Source organism: Elephas maximus, chromosome 3 (genome assembly GCF_024166365.1).
Source record: "Elephas maximus indicus isolate mEleMax1 chromosome 3, mEleMax1 primary haplotype, whole genome shotgun sequence".
Lineage (NCBI taxonomy): Eukaryota > Metazoa > Chordata > Mammalia > Proboscidea > Elephantidae > Elephas > Elephas maximus.
In genome coordinates, this window is record NC_064821.1 from 10169417 (window position 1) to 10191496 (window position 22080).

Genomic DNA, 22080 nt, shown 5'->3' on the forward strand with positions numbered 1-22080 from the left:
CACGGCAACCGGTTTGTTTTGTTTTCTCTCTCTTGGTTTACAGATTTGAACAGGCTGTTTGCTTTTTTCAAAAACACTGCACCCCCCCCCCCACCCCTTGTTTCTTGAAGGCCCCTGGGTGGACCAGACAGTTTGCGCTGGTGTGCTAACCTGAAACAAGGTTGGCGTTCGAATCCTCCGAGTGGAACTGCGAGAGAGAGGCCTGTGCTTTTTGTAAACATTATAGACAAGAGAACCCTATGGAGCAGTTCTAGGCTGTAACACCTGTCCATTCCAGGGCAATGATTTTTTTTTTCTTTTCTCCGTTTTTTAATATTACGTTTTAAAAGATATATGTATTTCAGGATCCGTTAATCACATTTCCAGGTTCTGAGTACTTTGATTTTTCACGGTGATAAACCAAAACCAAAAACTGTTACTGTGAAGTCGATTCCGACTCATAGTGACTCTGTAGGAGAGTAGAACTGCCCTGTAGCGTTTCCAAGAAGCAGCTGGTGGATTCGAACTGCTGACCTTTTGGTTAGCAGCTGTAGCTCTTTCCCCAGTCCCAGTCCCATTCCCAGTGCCCAGTGACTCTAAATTGGTTATCAGCTGTCACATAGGGTTTAAAAACTTTTCCTGTAATCAGATTCTAAGTACATAAACCAGCTTTTGCTTTTTGATTTGTTTAGTTTTGCTTCCACTCTCTGATATTTGTTCACCTTCATTTTTGATTTAACTGTGCAAGAACTGTGGCCTATCTAATATCCTTTTTTTTTTTTTCCTTGAGATCGTTTCACAGCTTTATTTCTAATTGAAGACAACACAATATCCAGTAACAGGAGAATTGTTAAATACGGTAAGATATCATCTTCTTTGAAATTAGCTGACATTTTCATTCTTTTTTTGTGTATCTTTTTTTTTTTGTGCTTTAGGTGAAAGTTTACAGCTCTAGTTAATTTCTCCTACAAAAATTTTCACACCTATTGTTATGTGACATTAGTTACAGTCCCTATAATGGGATGGCACACTTCCCCTTTCTACCCCAGGTTTCCTGTGTCCATTCAACCAGTTCCTGTCCCTTCCTGCTTTCTCGTTCTGCCTCTGGCCAGAAGCTGCCTGTTTGGTCTTGCGTATCTGCTTCAACTAAGAAGCACACTCTCCACAAGTATTATTTTGTGTTTTATGGTTCAGTCTAATCTTTGAGTGGGCTTCAGGAATGCTTTTAGTTTTGGGTTAACAGAACATCTGGGGTGATATTTTCTTTATGACTCACTACATGGTCATATTTGATGAATGCTCAGTCAGTGTATCTAGCTGTCTGTGATAAAGGTTCAGTTTGTATTCACTAATTTATTGTTGTTAGGTGCCCTTGAATCAGTTCTGACTCATAGTGACACCATGTGACAGAGTAGAACTTCCCCATTGGGTTTTCTAGGCTGTTACCCTTATGGGAGCAGGTTGTCAGGTCTTGGGTTCGAACTGACAACCGTTCGTTCAATAGCCAAGCGCTCAGTCACTGTGCCAACAGGGCTCCTTATTCACTAGTTTAGCCACATCCTCAATATGCTTATATTTTATTGCATTATAGACACTGATTTCAGTGGGAATTGTTCTTAATTTTTCCCTTCAAGCTTAATGATTAACCAATTTTTCTTTAAATTTATGTTTCTCTTTAGTCATGGTTCCAACATACATTTTTATGTGCATACATAGACATGAGGAGCCTTGGTGGCACAGTGGTTAAAAGCTCAGCTGCTAACCAAAAGGTTGGCAATTCAAATCCATGAGCTGCTTCTTGGAAACCGTGTAGGGCAGTTGTGCCCGGTCCTACAGAGTCGCTGTGAGTCAGAATCGACTCAACGGCAATATAATGTGCTTCACTTTGTATATTTTGTTGTTGTTAGCTGTTTTTGAGTTGACCCTGACTTGTGATTACCCCATGTGCTATGAAATGAATCTGACCATTGTGATTCACAGGACGTTTATGGGCTGGTTTTTAGGGGTAGATCACCTAGCCTTCCTTCCTAGCCTGTCTTAGTCTGAAAGCTCTGCTGAAACCTGTTCAGCATCATAGCATCATTCAAGCCTCCACGGACAGACACGTGGTGGCTACATAGGAACTACATTGGCTAGGAGTCAAAGCCGGGTCTCCCACATGGAAGGTAAGAATGCTACCACTGAACCAGCAGTGCCACCTAACTTTTTGAGGAATCTCCAAAATGTTTCCTATGGTGGCAGTACCATTTTAAATTGTTAGATTAATAATAGACATCGTAGTAGGTGTGAAGTGGTATCTCATTTTTGCTTTAATTTGGATTTCTTTAAATCTCCAATGATTAAGGAAGATCTCAAAGGGTGGCAGGAGAAGACATAGTAAAGCTTTATGATAAAATGTGCAAAGACGTGGAGTTAGAAAAATAAAAGGGAAGAACACGCTCAGCTATTTCACCAGCTAAAAAAATTGAAGAAAAAGTTTAAGCCTTGAGTTGCAGTATTGAAAGATTCTATGGGCAAATTATTCAACAACGCAGGAAGCATCAAAAGAAGTTGGGAAGAATACACACAGTCTCTGTACCGTGAAGACTTGGTTGACATTCAGCCACTTCAGGAGGTAGCTTATGACTAAGAACCGATGGTACTGAAGGAAGAAGGCCCAGTTGCACTGAAGACATCGGTGAGAAACAAGGCTCCAGGAGTTGACAGAATACCAGCAGAGATGTTTCAGCAAATGGATGCAGCGCTGGAGATGCTCACTTACCAGCCAAGAAATTTGGAAGACAGCTGCCTGGCCAGCCAACTGGAAGAGATCCGTATTTGTGCCATTCCAAAGAAAGGTGATGCAGCGGAATTTGGAAATTATAGGACAATATCATTAATATCACATGCAAGTAAAATTAGGCAAAGATAATCCAAAAATGGTTGCAGCAGCACATCGACACTGAGCTGGCAGAAATTCAAGCAGGATTTAGAAGAGGACGTGGAACCAGGGATATCATTTCTGATGTCAGATGGATCCTGGCTGAAAGCGGAGAATACCAGAAGGATGTTTACCTGTGTTTTATTGACTATGCTAAGGAATTCAACCGTGTGGATCATAACAAATCATGAATAACATTGCGAAGAATGGAAATTCCAGAACACTTAATTGTGCTTATGAGGAGCCTGTACTTAGACCAAGAGGCAGTTGTTCGAACAGAACGAGGGGATGCTTTGTGGTTTAAAGTTAAGAAAGGTGTGCGTCAGGGTTGTATCCTTTCACCATACTTATTCAGTCTGTATGCTGAGCAGATAATTTGAGAAGCTGGACTATATGAAGAAGAACGGGGTATCAGGATTGAAGGGAAGGCTAGTTAACAACCTGCATTATCCAGATGACACACCCCTGCTTGCTGAAAGTGAATAGGACGTGAAGCACTTACTGATGAAGATCAAAGACCACAGCCTTCAGTATGGATTGCACCTCAACATAAAACAAAAATCCTCACAACTGGACCAACGAGCAACAGCATGATAAAGGAGCAAAGATTGAAGTTGTCAAGAATTTCATTTTACTTGGACCCACAATCAACTCTTACAGAAGCAGCAGTCAAGAAATCAGCGGCGCATTGCATTGAGCAAATCTGCTGCAGAAGATCCCTTTAAAGTGTTAAAAAGTAAAGTTGTTACCTTGAGGACTAAGATGCACCTGGCCCAAGCCATGGTCTTTCCAGTGGCCTCATGTGCATGTGACAGCTGGACAATGACTAAGGAAGATAGGAGAAGAATTGATGCCTTTGAATTATGGTGTTGGCAAAGAATATTGAATGTACCATGGACTGCCATAAGAACGAAGAAATCTGTCTTAGAAGTACAACTAGAATGCTCCTTAGAAGCGAAGGTAGTGAGACTTCATTTCACATACTTTGGACATGTTCTCAGGAGGGACTGGCCCCTGGAGGAAGACATCGTACTTGATGAAATAGAGGGTCAGCAAAATGGAGGAAGACCCTCAATGAGTTGGACTGACACAGTGGCTGCAGCAATGACTCAAACATAGCAAGACTGGGCAGTGTTTTGTTCTTTTGTACATAGGGTCGCTGTTAGTTGGAATTGACTTGGTGGCAGTTGACAATAACACATCACTAATGACTTTGAACATCGTCTCATGTGCTTATTGGCCATTTGTTTATCTTCTTTGGAGAGATGTCTGTTCAGGTCCTTTGCCCAATTTTTTCTGTGTTTTTTATCTTTTTGTTGTTGAATTATAGGAATTATGTATTCTGGATATTAAACTCTTATCCAATATATGATTCTTAAATATTTCATCCAATCTGTAGGTTGTATCATCATTTTCTTGATAAAGACTTTGATGGACAAAAGTTTTTAATTTTGTTGAAGTCCAATTTATATATTTTGTCTCATGATTTTGATGTCACATCTAAGAATCTGTTGTTAAAAACTAGGTCCTGAAGCACTACCCATACTTTGAAAACTATAAAACTTTAACCCTAATAGTTGCCAGCCCCATTTGTTGAAGAGACTTTTTTTTTTTTTCATCCCACATTGAATGGATTTTTTACCTTTGTGGGAAATGAATTGACCATAAATGTCTGGGTTTATTCTGGACTCTCAGTTCTCTTCCACTGGTCTATATGTCTTCTCTTATACCAGAGCCAGACTGTTTGGATCACTGTAGCTTTGTAGTACATTTTTAAATAGGCATGTATGAGTTGTCCTACTTTGTTCCCTTTTTTTAAGATTGCTTTGTATCATCTTCCAATTCCATATGAATTTCAGGATTTGATTTTCTGCTTCTTAAAAAATGACTGTTAGAATTTTGACTGGGATTGCAATGAATTGATATACTGACACCTTAACGATATTAAGTCTGCCAATCTATGAACGCAGGATTTCTTCCTATTTACTTAAATGAACAACAAAACAAAACAAAACCCAGTTGCGTTTGAGTTGGTTTTGACTCATGGTGACCTCATGTGTTTCAGAGTAGAACTGTACTCTGTAGGGCTTTCAATAGCTGGGACCTTGTGGAAGTAATCTCTAGGCCATTTTTCTGAGGTGACTTCCATCTATTTAGGTCATTTTAAATTAAAATTTAATTTAATTTAAATTGAAGAGACCTAAATAGATGGAAGTCACCTCAGAAAAAAAAGAACAAACAAATCTGTCTTGGAAGAAGTGCGGCCAGGATGCTCCTTAGAAGCAAGGATGGCGAGACTGCGTCTTACATACTCTGGACATGTCAGGAGGGATCAGTCCCTGGATGCTTGACAGAGTACAGGGTCAGCGGAAAAGAGGAAGACCCTCAACGAGGTGGATTGACACAGTGGCTGCAACAATGAGCTCAAGCATAACAACAATTGTAAGGATGGCTCAGGACCAGGCATTGTTTCGTTCTGTTGTGCATAGGGTGACTATGAGTCGGAACCGACTTGACGGCACCTAACAACAACAACAACAATTTCTTTCCTTAATGTTTTGTAGTTTTCCGTGTACAGGTCTTTTACCTCCCCAGTTAAATTTATTCCTAGGTATTTTTTTCTTTTAGATACTATAGTAAATGGAAGAGTTTTTTTTTTAAATTATTGTGCTTTAGGTGAAAGTGTACAAATCAAGTCAGTCTCTCATACAAAAAGCCATATACACCCTGCCTTGCACGCCCAGCTGCTCTCCCCGTAATGAGACAGCACATTCCTCCTCTCCACCTGTATCCGTTCAGCCAGCTCCTGTCCCCCTCTTCCTTCTCATCTCGCCCCAGATGGGAGTTGCCCGCATAGTCTCATGTGTCTACTTGAGCCACGAAGTTCACCCCTCACCAGCGTCATTGTCTGTCTTATAGTCCAGGCCAATCCCTGTCTGTAGAGTTGTTTTCGGGAATGGTTCCAATCTTGGGCTATCAAAGGGTCCGGGGACCATGACTGTCAGGCTCCCTCTGGGCTAAGTCAGACCATTAAGCCAGGTCTTTTTACAAGAATTTAAGATGTGCATCCCGCTGTTGCCCTGCTCCATCAGGGATTCTCTGTTGTGTTCCCTGTCAGGGCAATGATTGGTGGTAGCCGGGCACCGCCTACTTCTTTGGGTCTCAGGCTGATGGAGTCTCTGGTTTATGTGGCCCTTTCTGTCTCTTGGGCTCATATTTCCCTTGTGTCTTTGGTGTTCTTCATTCTTCTTTGCTCCAGGTAGGTTGAGACAAATTTATGCATCTTACATGGCTGATTGCTAGCGTTTAAGACCCCAGACGCCTCTCACTGAAGTGGAATGCAGACCATTTTCTTAATACATTTTGCTATGCCAATTGACCTAAATGTCCCCAGAAACCATGGTCCCCAGACCCCTGCCCCTGCTACTCTGGTCTTCGAAGGATTTGGTCGTATTCAGGAAACTTCGTTGCTTTTGGTTTAGTCCAGTTGTATTGACTTTCCTTGTTCTCTTGATTTCATTTTTAAGCTGTTCATTGCTGGTTTATAGAACTGCAACCCTGATTTTTGTGTGTTGAACAGTATCCTACAACTTTGCTGAATTCATTTATTAGGTCTAGCACTTGTGGATTCCTTTGGAATCTTCTATATATAGGATCATATCATCTATGAATAGAGATAGTTTTACCTCTTCCTTTCCCATTTGGATACCTTTTATTTATTTTTCTTAGCAAATTGCTCTGGCAGTGGTGTAAGTGGACACACTGGTCTGTCCTGTTCTTAGGGAGAATGATTTCAGTCTTTCCCCATTGAGTATTGCGTTAGCATGTTGAGGAATTTACCTTTTCTGTCTCGTTTGTTGAGTGTTTCTGTGATGAAAGGGCCCTGGGTTTTGTCAGATGCCTTTTTTGTGTTGATTGAGGTAATAATGTAATTCTTTTTCTCTGTTTCATTAACGTGGTGTATTACATTGTTTAATAAATCCACTGCTTCATGGTGTAGAATTCTTTTAATGTGTCTTAGTCATCTAGTGCTGCTGTAATAGAAAGACCACAAGTGTATGGATTTAACAAACAGAAGTTTATTCTCTCACAGTTTAGGAGGCTAGAAGTCCGAATTCAGGGTGCCAGGTCCAGGTGAAGGCTTTCTCTGTCAGCTCTGGGGGAAGGTCCTTGTCATCAGTCCTCTCCCACGTCTAGGAGCTTCTCAGCTCAGGGACTCCAGGTCCAAAGCTCACTCTTTTCTCCTGATTCTTCCTTCCTGGCGGTATGAGGCCCCTCTTCTCTCTGCTGGATTCTCTTTTTTATATTTCAAAAGAGATTGACTCAAAATACAACCTAATCCTGTAGATTGAGTCCTGCCTCATACTGCCTCTAATCCTGACTCATTAGCATCATAGAGGTAGGATTTACAACACATAGGAAAGTCACATCAGATGACAAAATGGCAGACAGCCACATAATACTGGGAATCATGACCTATCCAAGTTGACACACATTTTTGGGGAGTACATTGTAATCCATAACAGTATGCCTCTGGACTCAGCTTGCTAGTTATTTTATTGAGGATTTTTACATCTGGATTTATAAAGGATATTGGCATGTAGTCTTCTTTTCTTGTGGTTATCTTTATCTGGCTTTGGTATCAGAGTATTGCCGGCCTTATAGAAATCGTAAGTGTTCCCTCACAATCATTGTCATGTTTGAGCCCATTGACTTGAACTTAAAACAACAACAGCAATAAAAATGTGTTTATTTCTACCACCTGGCTTCTCTGGCCTCCAGCTGCCAGTATCTTCAGTTTTAAGCAGTCCTTGGTAGTGCAGTGGTTAAAAGCTATGGCTACTAACCAGAAGGTTGGCAGTTCAAATCCAGCAACCACTCCTTGGAAACCCTGTGGGGCAGTTCTACTCTGTTTATAGGGTCACTATGAGTCAGAATTGACTCAGTGGCAATGGGTTTGGTTTGATTTTGTAGTTTGGCTGGAAGTCCCCCATGGAATCTAACTTTAATTCCATTGGTTTTAGGCCTCCTGAGCAGCATGGAATGCATCCCATTCCTGACCTGCCTGGGACCCACCCAGCTCTCAATCCCACCTCTCTCAGGCTGGGTCATGGAGACTGGAGGGCTGTCCCCCTCAGACTAGAGTCCTGCCCTATCTGCCACCACCCCCCCCCCCCCAGATAGAGGGTCTCTCACCCCACCCCCCAGCACTGAGCCACTGCCCTCAGGCTAGGGTGCGACCGTAGGAGAGGATCTGCCACGAGGGATGCTGGGCAGGCCTTGCAGAATTCCCTCCACCTCCCCTCCGAGAGAGCCGTAGAAATTCCTGAGGAGTTGGGATCCTTGGGTGCTGCTGAAGTCACCTTGTTTGCTCCAAGTTTGCAAACAACAGAAAGTTGTTGTTCCAGCAGATGTCACGTAAGGGGTTTGCCGTTTGATACCCATGGGGGTCATTTCTGTAAATACCGTTGACACACCCGCCTTTTCTACTCGTCGTGGGTAGCCAGACATGGTTTCCATGGCTGCTGCCAGCTTTTTGTTGCTCTGAAATTTTCCTTAAGACAACACTTTTCTGGAAGGAGTTAAAAATGCATCAAGCTTCAGAGAAAGAGGGCCGGCCAAGGCGGGGCCTGGAGGTCCTTCCAGCTCCCTCTGCTCCCCGCTGGCCTCAGAGCCCTGGGACTGAAGGCCGGCCTTGGGGCTGGGGGAGCGGTGAGCTTCACAAGGCGAACGGGAATGACAGTATGATGGTGGTGTGGAGAGAAGGTCTGTAACAGGTTGTACACTTCTCTAGTTCTTAGCCTCTGCAGATAGTTTGTGAGGGGCCCTCACCTGTGCTCCATCCTGTCACGGCCCCCTCAGGCCTCCCAGTTTATCCGCAGCTTCCTGAGGCTGGGAGAGGATCTCCAGCCAGCCTTCCGTGCCCCGTGACCCCGTCCTCTGGCACAGCCTTTCCCCACCGCACCGCTTTTGTCCTTTCCCCACCACACCTCTTTTGTCTGCCCCCTCCTTCCAGGCTCCCGGCGGGGCATGATCCACAGTCTCCAGCGTGGGCATGAGAGCTGGGTGCTGGTCTCCTCCCCTCCACCTAGGAGAGCAAGGCCGTGGCAGGGACACCCCAAAGCCCAGGTCAGTCATTCCCCCTCCCCCGGCATGTGCCGTCTGCCACCTGTCAGCCTCTTCATGGGCTTCAGTCCCAGGCTCCAGCCAAGGTGGGGGAGTGGCTGATTTGGGCCCTCTTTCCTGGATCCTTCCCGGTCACCTTGCGGCCTCTGCCGTCGCCTTGGCTGTTGACACCCCCTCTCAACCTAGCCCTGGCCACCTTAGGCTGCAGAGGGCAGCTCCCCGTCGTTCCAGGAAGGCCAAGATACTGGACACCCTCAGACCCACGAGCTGGGGAGGTTGGAAGCAGGCAGCACTCAAGGCGTGTGTCCTAATTATGGAGTGGCTCTGTCCTGGCCCAGGGCCCTCTCCATCTCCCTGTGTCTAGGTGTCCACCTTGGGACAAGATTCGCTGGTCACTGGCAGTCTACTTTGGAGATGGCTGTGGGTGCATGCGTGGACTCTCCCCCGTTCAGGCCTTTCTCAGCACACACTGGCCAGCGTGCTGTAGCTGTGGTTGTGTGGGAGGTTCTGGAGTGGCATCTACCTACAGTGATAAGCCCAGCATGGGCTGGAGGCTGGGAGAGGCGAGCGGGTCTGGCTGGACCACTGAAGTCAGCCGAGGAGTGGGTGACGTGGACCAGGCTGGTGGGCGGGCTGGGGCATCGGTGCTGGAATGTTCCTTCCTTCAGATACAGGGCCTAGAGCAGTGAGTGCTTGGCTGCGGGTAGTCCAGGGGACTTGTGAAAATTCAGATTTTTATCTTGGATGGGGCAAGAGAGCCTATCTCATAAGCTCCCAGTTTATGTGGAAAATGACTGTTACAGAAACAAGATATAAATTAAAACTAGAGTATGCTATTAGAGAAATTAACAAAAGAAAGGATAGCGCTTAAAGAGGAGCTGCTGGTATACACATCATACGAAAGAGAGAGAAAACATTTACCCTGGGACCAAGAAATTAAAGAGTAGGAGTCACCCAGGTCGGGGAGTGGGGAGGAGAGAAACGGGAACAGACGTGGGAGACTGCTTCTGAGAGAAAGCTTAGTGATTTTCTGATCTACTGGTTGATCGATTATTATGAGGTTGAAAGAGAATGTGTTCAGGAATTCTCCCAGATTTCTGGAAAGACCGGCGGCATCATGGCCAAAATAAAATTAAAAAACGCCAAGGGGAGGAAAGAAAGGAAAAATTTTTCAATGGGAAAAATACCGATTACAGGTCGCCATGGTGCCAGTGAAGTGAAAGCTTTGAACAAAGTGCAGCAGAAGGGTTCCAGGTGCACATAATTAAAAATCAGTGACACATGACGAACTCATTGGTTTCAACTTGAAAAATGTATTCTCCCTGAAAATTCACCCATGCTGATACCAAACGAAAGTGTGTAGGTTGTTCTACAAAGGTGAACCCATAACCTTATAGGTGAACTCTCAGCCTAGGCCTCGAAGCCCTGAGGCCCTGGAGGAAGCCAGGGTCACGGTTTCCAGCCTAGGCAAGCCTGGATGCCTCTCATGCTCTGCGATGAGGAAGCCCCTCCCTCTGTGACCTTGTTGCCTGTAGAAGAGGCCTGGGGAGCTGCGTGAAGAATGCAGGTGTGTGCTCTGGAGGCTGGGGAGAGTCTGCCTTAAATGCAGATGCCCTCAGAGTGGAGCATGGCCTTGAGCCTGGGGTGAAGCCTTGCTCAGGAAAGAGCCTGAAGGCCAAGAATCTGTCACTCCCTCCTTAATCAACACTGTCTCCTCCTTCCATTTCAGGTCCCAGGTGTGGCTCAGGGAGAGCTAGTCCAGTCTAGGCAGCTAGGGACCGAAGGCGACCCTCTTGCTCATCCTTGCAGTCACAAGTAAGGATTTTAACTGCTCTGACGGGCTGTGTAGACCCAACGTCATTCAGACTGCCCAGTGACTCTGCTTCCGCTCCCATCCCTCTTACTGAAGTGGCTTCTTGAGCTCAGAGAGGATATTCACTTAGACCTCCAGAAGCTGGAGCCAGGAAATGGTGAGTACTCAGAGAACTGGGGTATTGTTATCACAGGGGGGTGAGGCTAGGTATGAATTGTTGGGGGACTGTGTGTTCTGGGCCCTGAGGTTCCTCAGTGAGGTAAAGAGGTGGCAGAGGAGGCCAAGAAACTGGCCCTAAGAAGCCTCCTGAGGCCCTGCTCCGTCACTGGGCCCTTCCTCTACACCCATGTGGGTTTATAAGCTTCGGATGCCTGGGGTCACCTTCCTTATGTGACTCTCAGGGCTGGCACCATGGGGTGTTAACATCCCCGTCCTGGACCTCAGTGCTCTGGGTTGAATGACAGAATCTCCTGACCAGAGTCTGAAGACGGAGCAGCTCTGGCTGAGGAGACCGAGCCCCAGGCCCTCTAGAGCCATCCTTGCCCCATCCCTGCACCCAATGTTCTTGGCTTCCATGGGCACTGGAGCCTTTCTGTGCCTTTCTAAAACTATAGCTCCGCCTCTCACACCGTGTGACGTGGTAGAAAACGGGGGAAAGAGTTAGCAGCGGATGATGTGAGTCGATGTGGTCCTGGGTAGGGCCTGGTCTTCTCATGAATTCACCATTCTCATGAAGTAGAGGACAGTGAATCCAGCAGGATTGTGTGTGGGGTCTCCAGATCCATCCTTCTTGGAGGGATGCTTTTTCCTTGAGGCTTTCAGATGTGTGGGAAGCATGTTTCCCCAGTCTAAGTCTTTGTCCTCCCACCCATCTCTGCCTAGAGCTGGTATTCAAAAAAATCCATTGCCATGGAGGCAATTCCGACTCGTAGCAACCCTATAGGACAGAGTTGAGCTGCCCCATAGGGTTTCCAAGGAGCGGCTGGCAGATTTGAACTGCTGACCTTTTGGTTAGCAGCCAGACTTTTAACCACTGTGCCACCAGGGCTCCAGAGCTGGTATTAAGTCCCTCTAATTTTCACCTGCTCTCCACAGGTGAAATGGAGTCTAAAATAAAAGTGTTCTTTTTTGCTAGACAAGCTCAACGTATGAGCTGGTATATTTAACTTTTTGTGTTTACAGATTCCATTGGAAGAAAATTCCTAGATCAGTTTGTGTTTCTACTGAGAATTTTTCAATGTAATGGATATAAACTTCTCAGACACAGAGAAATGCCTATTTTAACTGATGTAAGAACCAAAATTCAAAAGTGAAAAAGGTTATTTCTCCTACTTTGTTACACAAAATGTAGCTTGGAATTTACACTTGCTTTTTAATTAACAAAGTTCCCTGAAGTTTTTGTAACAATGGATAGAGAGCTTTAATCTAAATTCTTATTAAACTCCATATTACTGTATACAGTTAATCTTTGTTCTTTTGGCCGTATTGCCACGAATGGACACTTGGGCTGTGTCTAATATTTTGCTCCTATAAAGCTTGCTGTAGTGAATAGAAATGGAAATTTCTAAGATCCAGGTGTTAAAAGTCCCCTGAACTAAGACAAGTTAAATCAAAATGAAGGGGTTTGCACATGACTTTGTAAAATTGTTATATGAAAATTACATTTCTTTCATGTTTTAACCATTGCTTCCAGCTTTTATTGTCCACTATCCCATAAACAAGGAGTGCATGAACTGTTCATGTGTTTTCAATGACAGGCAGGCATCTAAATCCCTGGTAATAACTAGACCTTGTCAGTTCTTAGGACCTCCCAGGATATCCCACCCTGATCTCATCTACTTCCTGGCTGGAGGGTATGGCTATCTGCCTTTGAGAAGGTTATTACTATTTACAGTTATTATAGCTTTGACACCCAAGCCTTTTTTTTTTTTTTTAAATAACGTGTTTTTGTTTTTTCAGTGAACGTTGTTTTTTTCAGTGAACGTTGACATAGCAGTTTAGGTTCCCATTCAACCATTTCTACACAAGTTGTTCAGTGACATTTCATTACATTCTTCATAATTCATGAATATTCTCAGTATTTCTGTTCTGGTTGTCCCCTTTCCTTCAATCTAGTTTCCTTCTCCCCTTGTATTCTCATCTTCATTTTAAAATAATTGTTGACCAAAGTTTGGTCTCTTATAGATGATTTTTTAATGGAGCACAGTACTCATAGGAGATATTCTTTATTTTGTGAACCAATCTGTTACTTAGATAAAAGGTGACCTCACGGGCTAATTTCAGTTCAGGGTTCAAAGAGTATCTCAGGGCAACAGTCCTGGGAATTACCCAGTCTCAACCAGTTCATTAAGTCTGTTGTTTTTTTTTTAGGAATTTGAGATTCCATTCCACATTTTTCTCCCGTTCTACCAGGGTGTATCTGTTGTGGCCCTGATCAGAATGGTGGGTAGTGGTAGCCAGGCACCATCTCATCTAGTTCTTCTGGTCTCAGGGTAGATGAGGCCGTGGTTCATGTCTTTAGTCCTGGGTCTTTTGTTTCCTTCTTTCTCTTTTGCTGCAGACGAGTAAAGACCAACAGTTGTATCTTAGATGGCCACTCACAAGCTTTTAAGACCCCAGGCACTACGCACTAAACTACGATGTAGAACATAAACTTTGTGAACTGTGTTATGCCAATTGACTGAGATGTCCCACAACACTGTGGTCCTTAATCCTTCAAACCTAGGAAACCAATCCCTTGGGGTGTTTGGTTACATCTAAGAAGTATCCGTATGTCTTAATTATCTAGTGCTGCTATAACCGAAATATCACAAGTGGATGGCTTTAACAAAGAGAAGTTTATTCTCTCACATTCTAGTAGGCTAGCAATCTGAATTCAGGGCATCAGCGCCAGGGGAAGGCCTTCTTTCTCTGTCGGCTCTGGAGGAAGGTCCTTGTCATCCATCGTCCCCTGGTCCAGGAGCTTCTTGGCGCAGGAACCTCGGGTCCAGAGGACACGCTCTGCTCTCAGTGCTGCTTTCTTGGTGGGGTAAGGTTCCCATATCTCCCTGTTTGCATCTCTCCTTTATATCTTGAGATTGAGTCTTATCTCATCAACATAACTGCTGCTAATCCCATCTCATTAACATGATAGAGATGGGATTTATAACACAGGAAAATCACATCAGATGACAAAATGGTGGACAGCCACACAATACTGGGGATCATGGCCTAGCCAAGTTGACACATATTTTTTGGGGGACACAGTTCAGTCCATAACACTGTAAATGTGACACCCAGGTCTTAATCCATTATCTCTGTATTGTCCGATGGGTTGCTGTCTTGCTGTATACGTGTGCTCCCACTGTATGAGTGGGCCAGAATTTACTTACACACAGTAGAGCTGGCAGGATTTGGGTGGTTCAGATGTAACGTTTGCTCTTGTGACTATTGCTGCTTTTACTCTCTTCATCCTCTTTCCAAACTCCCAAGCGCTCTTGCGCGGTCACTCTAGTGAGGGGAAATCGCTGAGTTGGCACACCATACCCAAGTTCAGATTTACTAAACGACCTGATGCGTTTTACAGACCTTCCTTCCCACAGAGTATGCATGTATATTTTATTGTTTCCATCTGCTTATCTAATGGAGTAATTTTTGTTCATGTAATCAGTGTATAAAACAGTATCTTACTTTGATTTTATTGTTCAGGTCCCTTAATCTCTCCACTACTGTTAATTTCTATCTCTGTGACCTTTAGGGTTTCTTTATAAACTTTGGAAAATGTCCCCCAATGTTACTTATCTCCTCACTTATGTTCCCTGCCCTTTGATGAGTTGTGAATTTTAATATGGTTGAATGTGTCAGTCTTTCTCTTCACATCTTAATCTTATTTTTCTTCTGTTTGTTCTGATGTCATAGATCATTTGGTTATAACTTCTAAAAGTATTAAAAATTTAATATTTTCATAATTAAAGCTGACCTACCTGGAATTGATTTTTGCATATGGATGGAGCACATCCCGTTGCCATCGGGTCGATTCTGACTCATAGCGACCCTATAGGACAGAGTAGAACCACCTCATAGGTTTTCCAGGGAGCGCCTGGTGGATTTGAACTGCCAGCCTTTTGGTTAGCAGCTGTAGCACTTAACCATTATGCCTCCAGGGTTTCCTGTGGAGCACATAGGAATAGACTATTCGAATTAGATAATTACTTGATAAAAACAAACCTTTTGTCTTATACCGATTCTGACTTCTGGTGACCCCGAGTGTTTCCGAGTAGAACTGCACTCCCTAGAATTTTCAATGGCTGATTTTTCAGAAGTAGGTTGCCAGATCTTTCTTCCAAGGTGCCTGTACCTTGCCTTCAACCTCCAACTTTTTGCATAGTAGCTGAACACTTCATCATTTATGTAACTGAGGGACTCCAGTTAGTCGACTCTCCCCCACATATTAAAGTGTGAGTGCTTTCTGTCACTGCCCTGCAGTGCTAGCTGGGTCATGAATCAACGTTCCATAGAGACTGATGGGCCTTATGGGCCTTTTCGTTTTTTTCCGTTGGTTTTTTACGTATGCCAGTAATGATACTGTTCTGTGTAATGTATTATGGCCCCATTTATAAGATAAGTACATACGAATACAATTTTATATATGGTGTATGTGGACAAGCCCAGGTCTCGTTCCTTAGAATACCTGGGCTACTTGTGAACACTTGTGATAACATATACATTTTTGAAGGAATTTTTGTGATGTTTAAAAAAACTAAATTGGTTGGAATTTTATGAAAGTGCATTGGAAATAACGATCAATTTGTGGAGAACAGTTGTCTGTGAGCATGCCCTATCTTTTCATTTACTCAGTCTATTTGGATGTCGCTTAATAATGTGTAATAATTTCCTTATTAGGACCTCCTAGTAATTACACTCCCGTTTTTTTCCTTATCAGCTTTATCGAGGAATAATTATGTAAAATAAAGTTCATACATTTAAAGTATGCAGTTTAGTCTTGACAATTGTGTATTTACTGCAAAACTACCACTACAGTCAAGACAGAAAATTTCGATTTTTCACTGCCCTGTTATGGGCCAGGCTCCCTCCGCACCGGCTGGGGCTCCAGGCAATCACCGATCTGCCTTTTGTCATTCCGGATCAGCTTGGATTTACATAAATGGAATCATACAGGGTGTGGTCTTTGGCATCTTCCGCTCAGCAGACTTAGCCGTGTTGAGGCCTGTGTGTGCCGTTCCTTCCTTATTGCTGAGTGGTATTCCACGTTATGGGCGTCCCATGACCTGTTTATCCATTCACCTGTCTATGGACTTTGGGTTCCTTTCAGTTTGGGACTGTTGAATTACACTCTTTTTTTAATACTCGTATCGACCCTATAGGACAGAGTAAAACTGCACTGTAGGATTTTCAAGGGGCACCTGGTGGATTTGAACTGCTGTCCTTTTGGTTAGCAGCCATAGAACTTAACCATTCTGCCACCAGAGTTTCCTTTTATCCTTACTAAAAATGTGTGTTAATCTTTTTAAAATTAATTTCTCAACTGCTTGGCACTAGTATATATAAATGGAATATTTAAAAGAAACCTTACCTTGATATTTATTTTGTAATCTGAAATATTCTCAGTCCGATAATCATCTGTACCACCTTTGGGGGTTCTGTATACCATACAATTATTTAACCTAAAAATACAGATTTGATTTTTTTTTTCTTTTATCTTTAACATTCTTACTTCTTTACGTTTTTTTCCTCCTTTTTCTCTTTTGCTATGTGTTGGCGTCAACCTCTAGGATAACGTTGAACAGGAATGGAATAATGGGTATCCTTGTTTTTTACTAGAAAAGTGTCGACATTTTCAGCACATACTTTTTTTTTTAATTAATTTTTATTAAGCTTCAAGTGAACATTTACAAATCCAATCAGTCTGTCACACGTAAGTTTACATACATCTTACTCCCGTCTCCCACTTGCTCTCCCCCTATTGAGTGAGCCCTTTCAGTCTCTCATTTCCTGACAATTTTGCCGGCTTCCCTCTCTCTCTATCCTCCCATCCCCCCTCCAGACAAGAGTTGCCAACACAATCTCAAGTATCCACCTGATATAATTAGCTCACTCTTCATCAGCGTCTCTCTCTCACCCACTGTCCAGTCCCTTTCATGTCTGATGAGTTGTCTTCGGGGATGGTTCCTGTCCTGTGTCAACAGAAGGTCTGGGGAGCATTGCCGCTGGGATTCCTCCAGTCGCAGTCAGACCCTTAAGTATGGTCTTTTTATGAGAATTTGGGGTCTGTATCCCACTGATCTCCTGCTCCCTCAGGGGTCCTCTGTTGTGCTCCCTGTCAGGGCAGTCATCGATTGTGGCCGGGCACCAACTAGTTCTTCTGGTCTCAGGATGATGTAGGTTTCTGGTTCATGTGGCCCTTTCTGTCTCTTGGGCTCTTAGTTGTCGTGTGGCCTTGGTGTTCTTCATTTTCCTTTGCTCCAGGTGGGTTGAGACCAATTGATGCATCTTAGATGGCCGCTTGTTAGCATTTAAGACCCCAGACGCCACATTTCAAAGTGGGATGCAGAATGTTTTCGTAATAGAATTATTTTGCCAACTGACTTAGAAGTCCCCTCAAACCATGTTCCCCAGACCCCCGCCCCTGCTCCGCTGACCTTTGAAGTATTGATTTTATCCCGGAAACTTCTTTGCTTTTAGTCCAGTCCAATTCAGCTGACCTTCCAAGCACATACATTTTTTGATGCAGTTTTTGTATATGCCCGTTTTCATCATTTGTTATCTGATTATGGCCGTAACCTTCTAACACACCTCCCAGCTTTTACACCTGCCCCCACACACAACTTCTTTAAATTCTGTAAGGGCTGCCATATCATTTTCCATCTCTGACCCAAAGTGTGAAATTGCTCTGCATTTCACTCACATGAGAAGCTGGAGCGTTCAGAAGCCAGCACATTCCCCAGAACGTGGTATGCGTACTGGTATGCGCACCGGCTCCAATCCCGTCTCTAGACTTCTCTGCAGTCACTCTCCAGCATCTCACTCTGCTCGGGTCGTGCTGGGGTCTGGGCCTCCCTGAAACAACCAGGAGCACTCCTACCTGCTGGCCTGTGCTCTGGTGTTTCCTCCTCCTGGAACAGTCTCTTCTCAGCTATCCCTTGGGTCATTCCTTCGTACCTTTCAAGTCTTAGCTCTGATCGTTGTTTTTAGTTAATCAGGCTACTGAGGTCATGGGCCATACGATTGCCCCCCAAACCGGAGGGACATGTAGGCATTCTGCTCCTGGCCTTCTGCTCTGGAATGAGTCTCTGTATCTGCCTGTGTGCCCCCTGGGCAGCGACTCACCAGTGCTTCTCTGCTTCCTCCTTCCCCACTGTGGTGAGACAGGAAGCCAGATGGGGCTGAGGCTGGGTGTTTCCCTACTCCAGGTCTGTGGTTGTTGTTCGGTGCCGTAGAGTTGGTTCTGACTCATAGTGACGCTGTAGATGTGGGTAACATAGTTTCCCTTGAAAGCAGGCCTTGTGAGGGACAGAATGCTCTGGGTGAGTTTCCAAATGGCTACTTTGCCTCCAACCCCTACTGGCCGCAGAAGGGAATTTTTCTCTGATCTTCACACTGAGGACCTGGCAGGGATCATGGAGGTAAAACTCACAAAACTGTGTGGGTCCCCCTAAGATGGCTCCTGGCATATTTCATCCTGAAGCTTGTCCACACCAAGCCTCCAGCAGTTCCTTGGTGACACCTTACGGCTTCCCTCTCTGGTCCTGATCCTAGCGGTGGGTTCTGCTCCTGGACTTCTGCCCTGGAACGATTCTCTGGATCTGCCTACGTATCCCTCCGGGTTCGGGGGCAGTCCTTTGCCCTGTGACCTTAATACTCTGAGTTCAGTATGTTCAGCTTTTTTCTTGAGGATGAGCGTGATGCTCTTTACATTTCGGATCCAAACTGGAAAGTCTTGGTTTGTGTTTTGTGTCGTTACTATTGACTGTTTTCTTTTACTTTCTTGGTAGTATTTATCCATGCTGCTTTTATTCTTCCAGTGCCCCAGTTCACATGCTTACCCTTTGCTAAAGGCCTTTTCACCCGGGAAATAACGAGTGAGTCTTTCCCTTCCCGGCCGTGAAGGTCAGTGGTGTTCGTTGACTCCTGCACCTCTACGTTGGGAGTCGCTGAAGGCTGAAGTCCATGAGCATCTGAAATCTGTATGAGTGTTTGCAGAATCATGACAGAGCGCTTCCAAGGTTTTAGAATTGAAAGTGCAGTTTTTTTTTTCCCCTTACCGAGCCCAGTTTCACTAGCTGGTGTTTCCTAAGGTGGTGACTTTGCTTCTCCCTGCACCGACTCACTAAAGGTAAATATGCCCTGTTACCTCTTATCCCCGACCGTGTTCCGTTCTTCACAGAACTTAGGCGAGATTGTGTTGTTGTTGTTGCTGTGAAGTCAACTCCGACTCATGGCGACCCCACATGTGCAGAGTGGAGCTGCTCCGTAGGGTTTTGAAGGCCGTGACCCCTCAGAGTAGATTGCCAGGCCCGTTTCTGGGGAACCTCTGGGTGGCTGTGAACTGTCACCCTTTTGGCTAGCAGTCAAGCACTTAACTAGTTGGGTCACCCAGGAAACTTGGCATTATATTTCTTTTATTTACTGCCCACACCCAGAGAAGTTATGATCCCTGTGTGTCCAGGTAGTTCTGTTTTGCTCAGTGCTGTATCCCCTTTGCCCGTGTGAAGTAGGCTCTGTGTCGGTATTACCTAAATCAATTTTAATAAATGAAAGAGCCAGATGTAAGGGCCCGGAGGGAAGCAGTCTTGCCTGAGACACGGGGCTCTGCCAGGAGAAGAGCTCCAGGTTGTCTGAATTGAATAGGGTGTTTCCTTTGTCTCCTCCCTCCGGTACCCAGCAGGCCCCAGATCACCCATGTAGTTGAGGACCAGCAGCCGGAATAACAGGCACACACACTGTCGGTGAATGAACAGAAGTGTAGTTGTCAGGAATTTAGTCCCTTAAGCACACTGACCTGCCTTCTGACCCTGGCTCAGCAACATACCTACCGTCTGGGCAATGTGGGGCCCGTGATTCACTGAGTGTAACTTTCTCCAGCCATGACCTGTCTGAAGCAATGTTGGCTTAGGAGAGGCCTGGGGAATAAATGAGCTGGTGTGGCGAAAGCTGTTTTGCAAATCCCTTCAAATATTGTAGTTGCTCAATATATGCAACATTTTGTCATGAATATATTGTAGAAATAGAAGTGAAGGTTTTTTTGGTGACCTTGAAGTATGGAACCTGGCCCACCGCAGAGGAGATTTTTGCATGTGGCCCTGGATCAAAGTTTGCTGTGACCCTGTCATACCAGGATTGATTAGGGACGACCTTGACAGGTCGCTTCACCTTAGAGCCTGTCTATTCCACAGCTTCTCGGCTGTCCGGCAAAATTGTAGCATTAGGAGTGCAGTATGGCAGCCTTTTGTCTCCTCGCTACATGCCCAGAGGATGCCAGGGGTCAGGGTTCAGGTAGTCATGCTTGTGTGCCTTCAGGGCAGCAGATGTGAGAGCATTTTGGAGTGGAGCACTTAGAGGGTTGCTATGTAAGGCTCTGTTTCCTAGGATGCCTGAGGAGTTAACAGCTAACTCCCCTCCACTTCAGGGAACTTACTAGAAAACGTGAAACTTAACCTCTTGTACACAGTCAGCAAATCCAAGGGCACGCTGTTCTGGCTCTTCAGAGGTTGGGCTCTTTGTCGTCTTATGACAGGGTGTGTTCGTGTGGGGGTCTTGGTTGAGGGGAGCAGTCACTGCTACTTGCTGTATAGCAGGTAGCTTTGGGTCTCAAAGTTTGAAAATTGTGATGGCACCTGGATTCTCTTGTTTCGTGTCTCTCACCTGAGCTCCGTTTACCTCATCAGTACCTTCGTCTGTCTCCGTGAAGGGACCGAGTGTGTGACAGCGCAACCATAGTGTTATTGAAAAGTCGGTGAGAGACACGGAAAAATTCATAATTCCCCAAAATGACAATCTCTTTTCAGCAGGTCAGCAGATGGTCCTGTCAGCTCCTGATCACCTGGAGTTCTTTAAGAAAATACGAGGAGCTCGGGGCCTTGGGTTGCCATTTTGTTTGTGCAGGCCCCCGGGCTTCCCATGGCTGGTGAGGGGCCAAAGGAAAAATGGCCAGTCCTGCAGTGTTTCCCAGTTGTTTAACATCTCATCCAACTTTCACACTGTGCTTCACGTCTTGTTAAATATTCTGCTGGGTTCTGTGCAAGGAGGTGAAGTTTTTTTTTTCCCCCCCACAAGGAAGAAATGATCTGAATGTGGAAATACGGCTTTCATCGTAGAGCATTTCTTTGATTTATGCTGTGTGTTCTGACTGTTCTAGACCATAAAGCTAGAGAGGAATGAGACTGGAGCTGGTCACAGCCAGACTGTGGAGAGAGGAGAGAGAAGCTCATTGTGGTGGAACTGTTGTTAAATCTGTGAGACAAGATGCAGTCTTTGAGGAAGTGAATGTAGACAGTGAAGGGATGAGGCTGATGGCCAAACCCTAGAGTAGACCTTAGTGGAACACAGAACCCTGTGTCAAATCCCCTTGAAATCTCAGTTCCCAGGACCGTCAGCCTCATCCTTCCTTTCACACACGTTGGAGTACGAGGTCCCTTGCTGAACCAGAATATGTGGGATGTTTTAGGACGCAGTGGCTGTGGAGGATGTGGCTGTGAACTTTACCCAGGAAGAGTGGGCGTTGCTGGATCTTTCTCAGAGGAAACTCTACAGAGATGTGATGATGGAGACCTTCAGAAACCTGGCCTCAATAGGTATGGATGGCCTCATTTTCCTTTAAATTTATTCTTTAGTGACCAAATATGTCATACTCATCGATGTCACTCTAGTATGTGGGCCGAGGAGTAGAAATACACTGTTAAATGAGACAAGTCTGGTCATTTGCTCGCTGGAGCACGCGTGTCCCGGCTTCCCCGTGAATACAAAGCTCGGCACGTTAAACTGACTTCTCATTTCAATTGTGTTTAAGAGCCACAAGGCTCTTTGAATGTCGAAAGTGTGAGTGTTGACTTCAGGAGTTTCTCTGGTGCACAGAGAGCATATTTGTGGTCTCCGGGACCTTGTCAGGAAATTTGATGGGATTGTTTTGCTACAATTACATTCACACCTGCCCATCTCCAGAGCCTCGGAATACCAGAGTGTTGGCTCAGGGTCAGGGAAGTGTTCACTGCTCCTCCCTGTCTTCCCAGTCTTCCCACATGATACG

General features: G+C 44.9%; 1 protein-coding gene across 1 annotated transcript in view; it reads left to right on the top strand.

Annotated features, from left to right (window-relative positions):
• The window catches only part of LOC126072016 (zinc finger protein 699-like), a 29743-nt gene that overhangs the window by 600 nt on the left and 7063 nt on the right, over positions 1 to 22080 (top strand). The window contains exons 2-4 of the mRNA XM_049876612.1: positions 770 to 838; positions 10755 to 10995; positions 21502 to 21628. Coding sequence (XP_049732569.1) covers positions 10993 to 10995; positions 21502 to 21628 — 130 coding nt within the window. The 5' untranslated portion in view covers positions 770 to 838; positions 10755 to 10992. The remainder of the gene's footprint in view (positions 1 to 769; positions 839 to 10754; positions 10996 to 21501; positions 21629 to 22080) is intronic.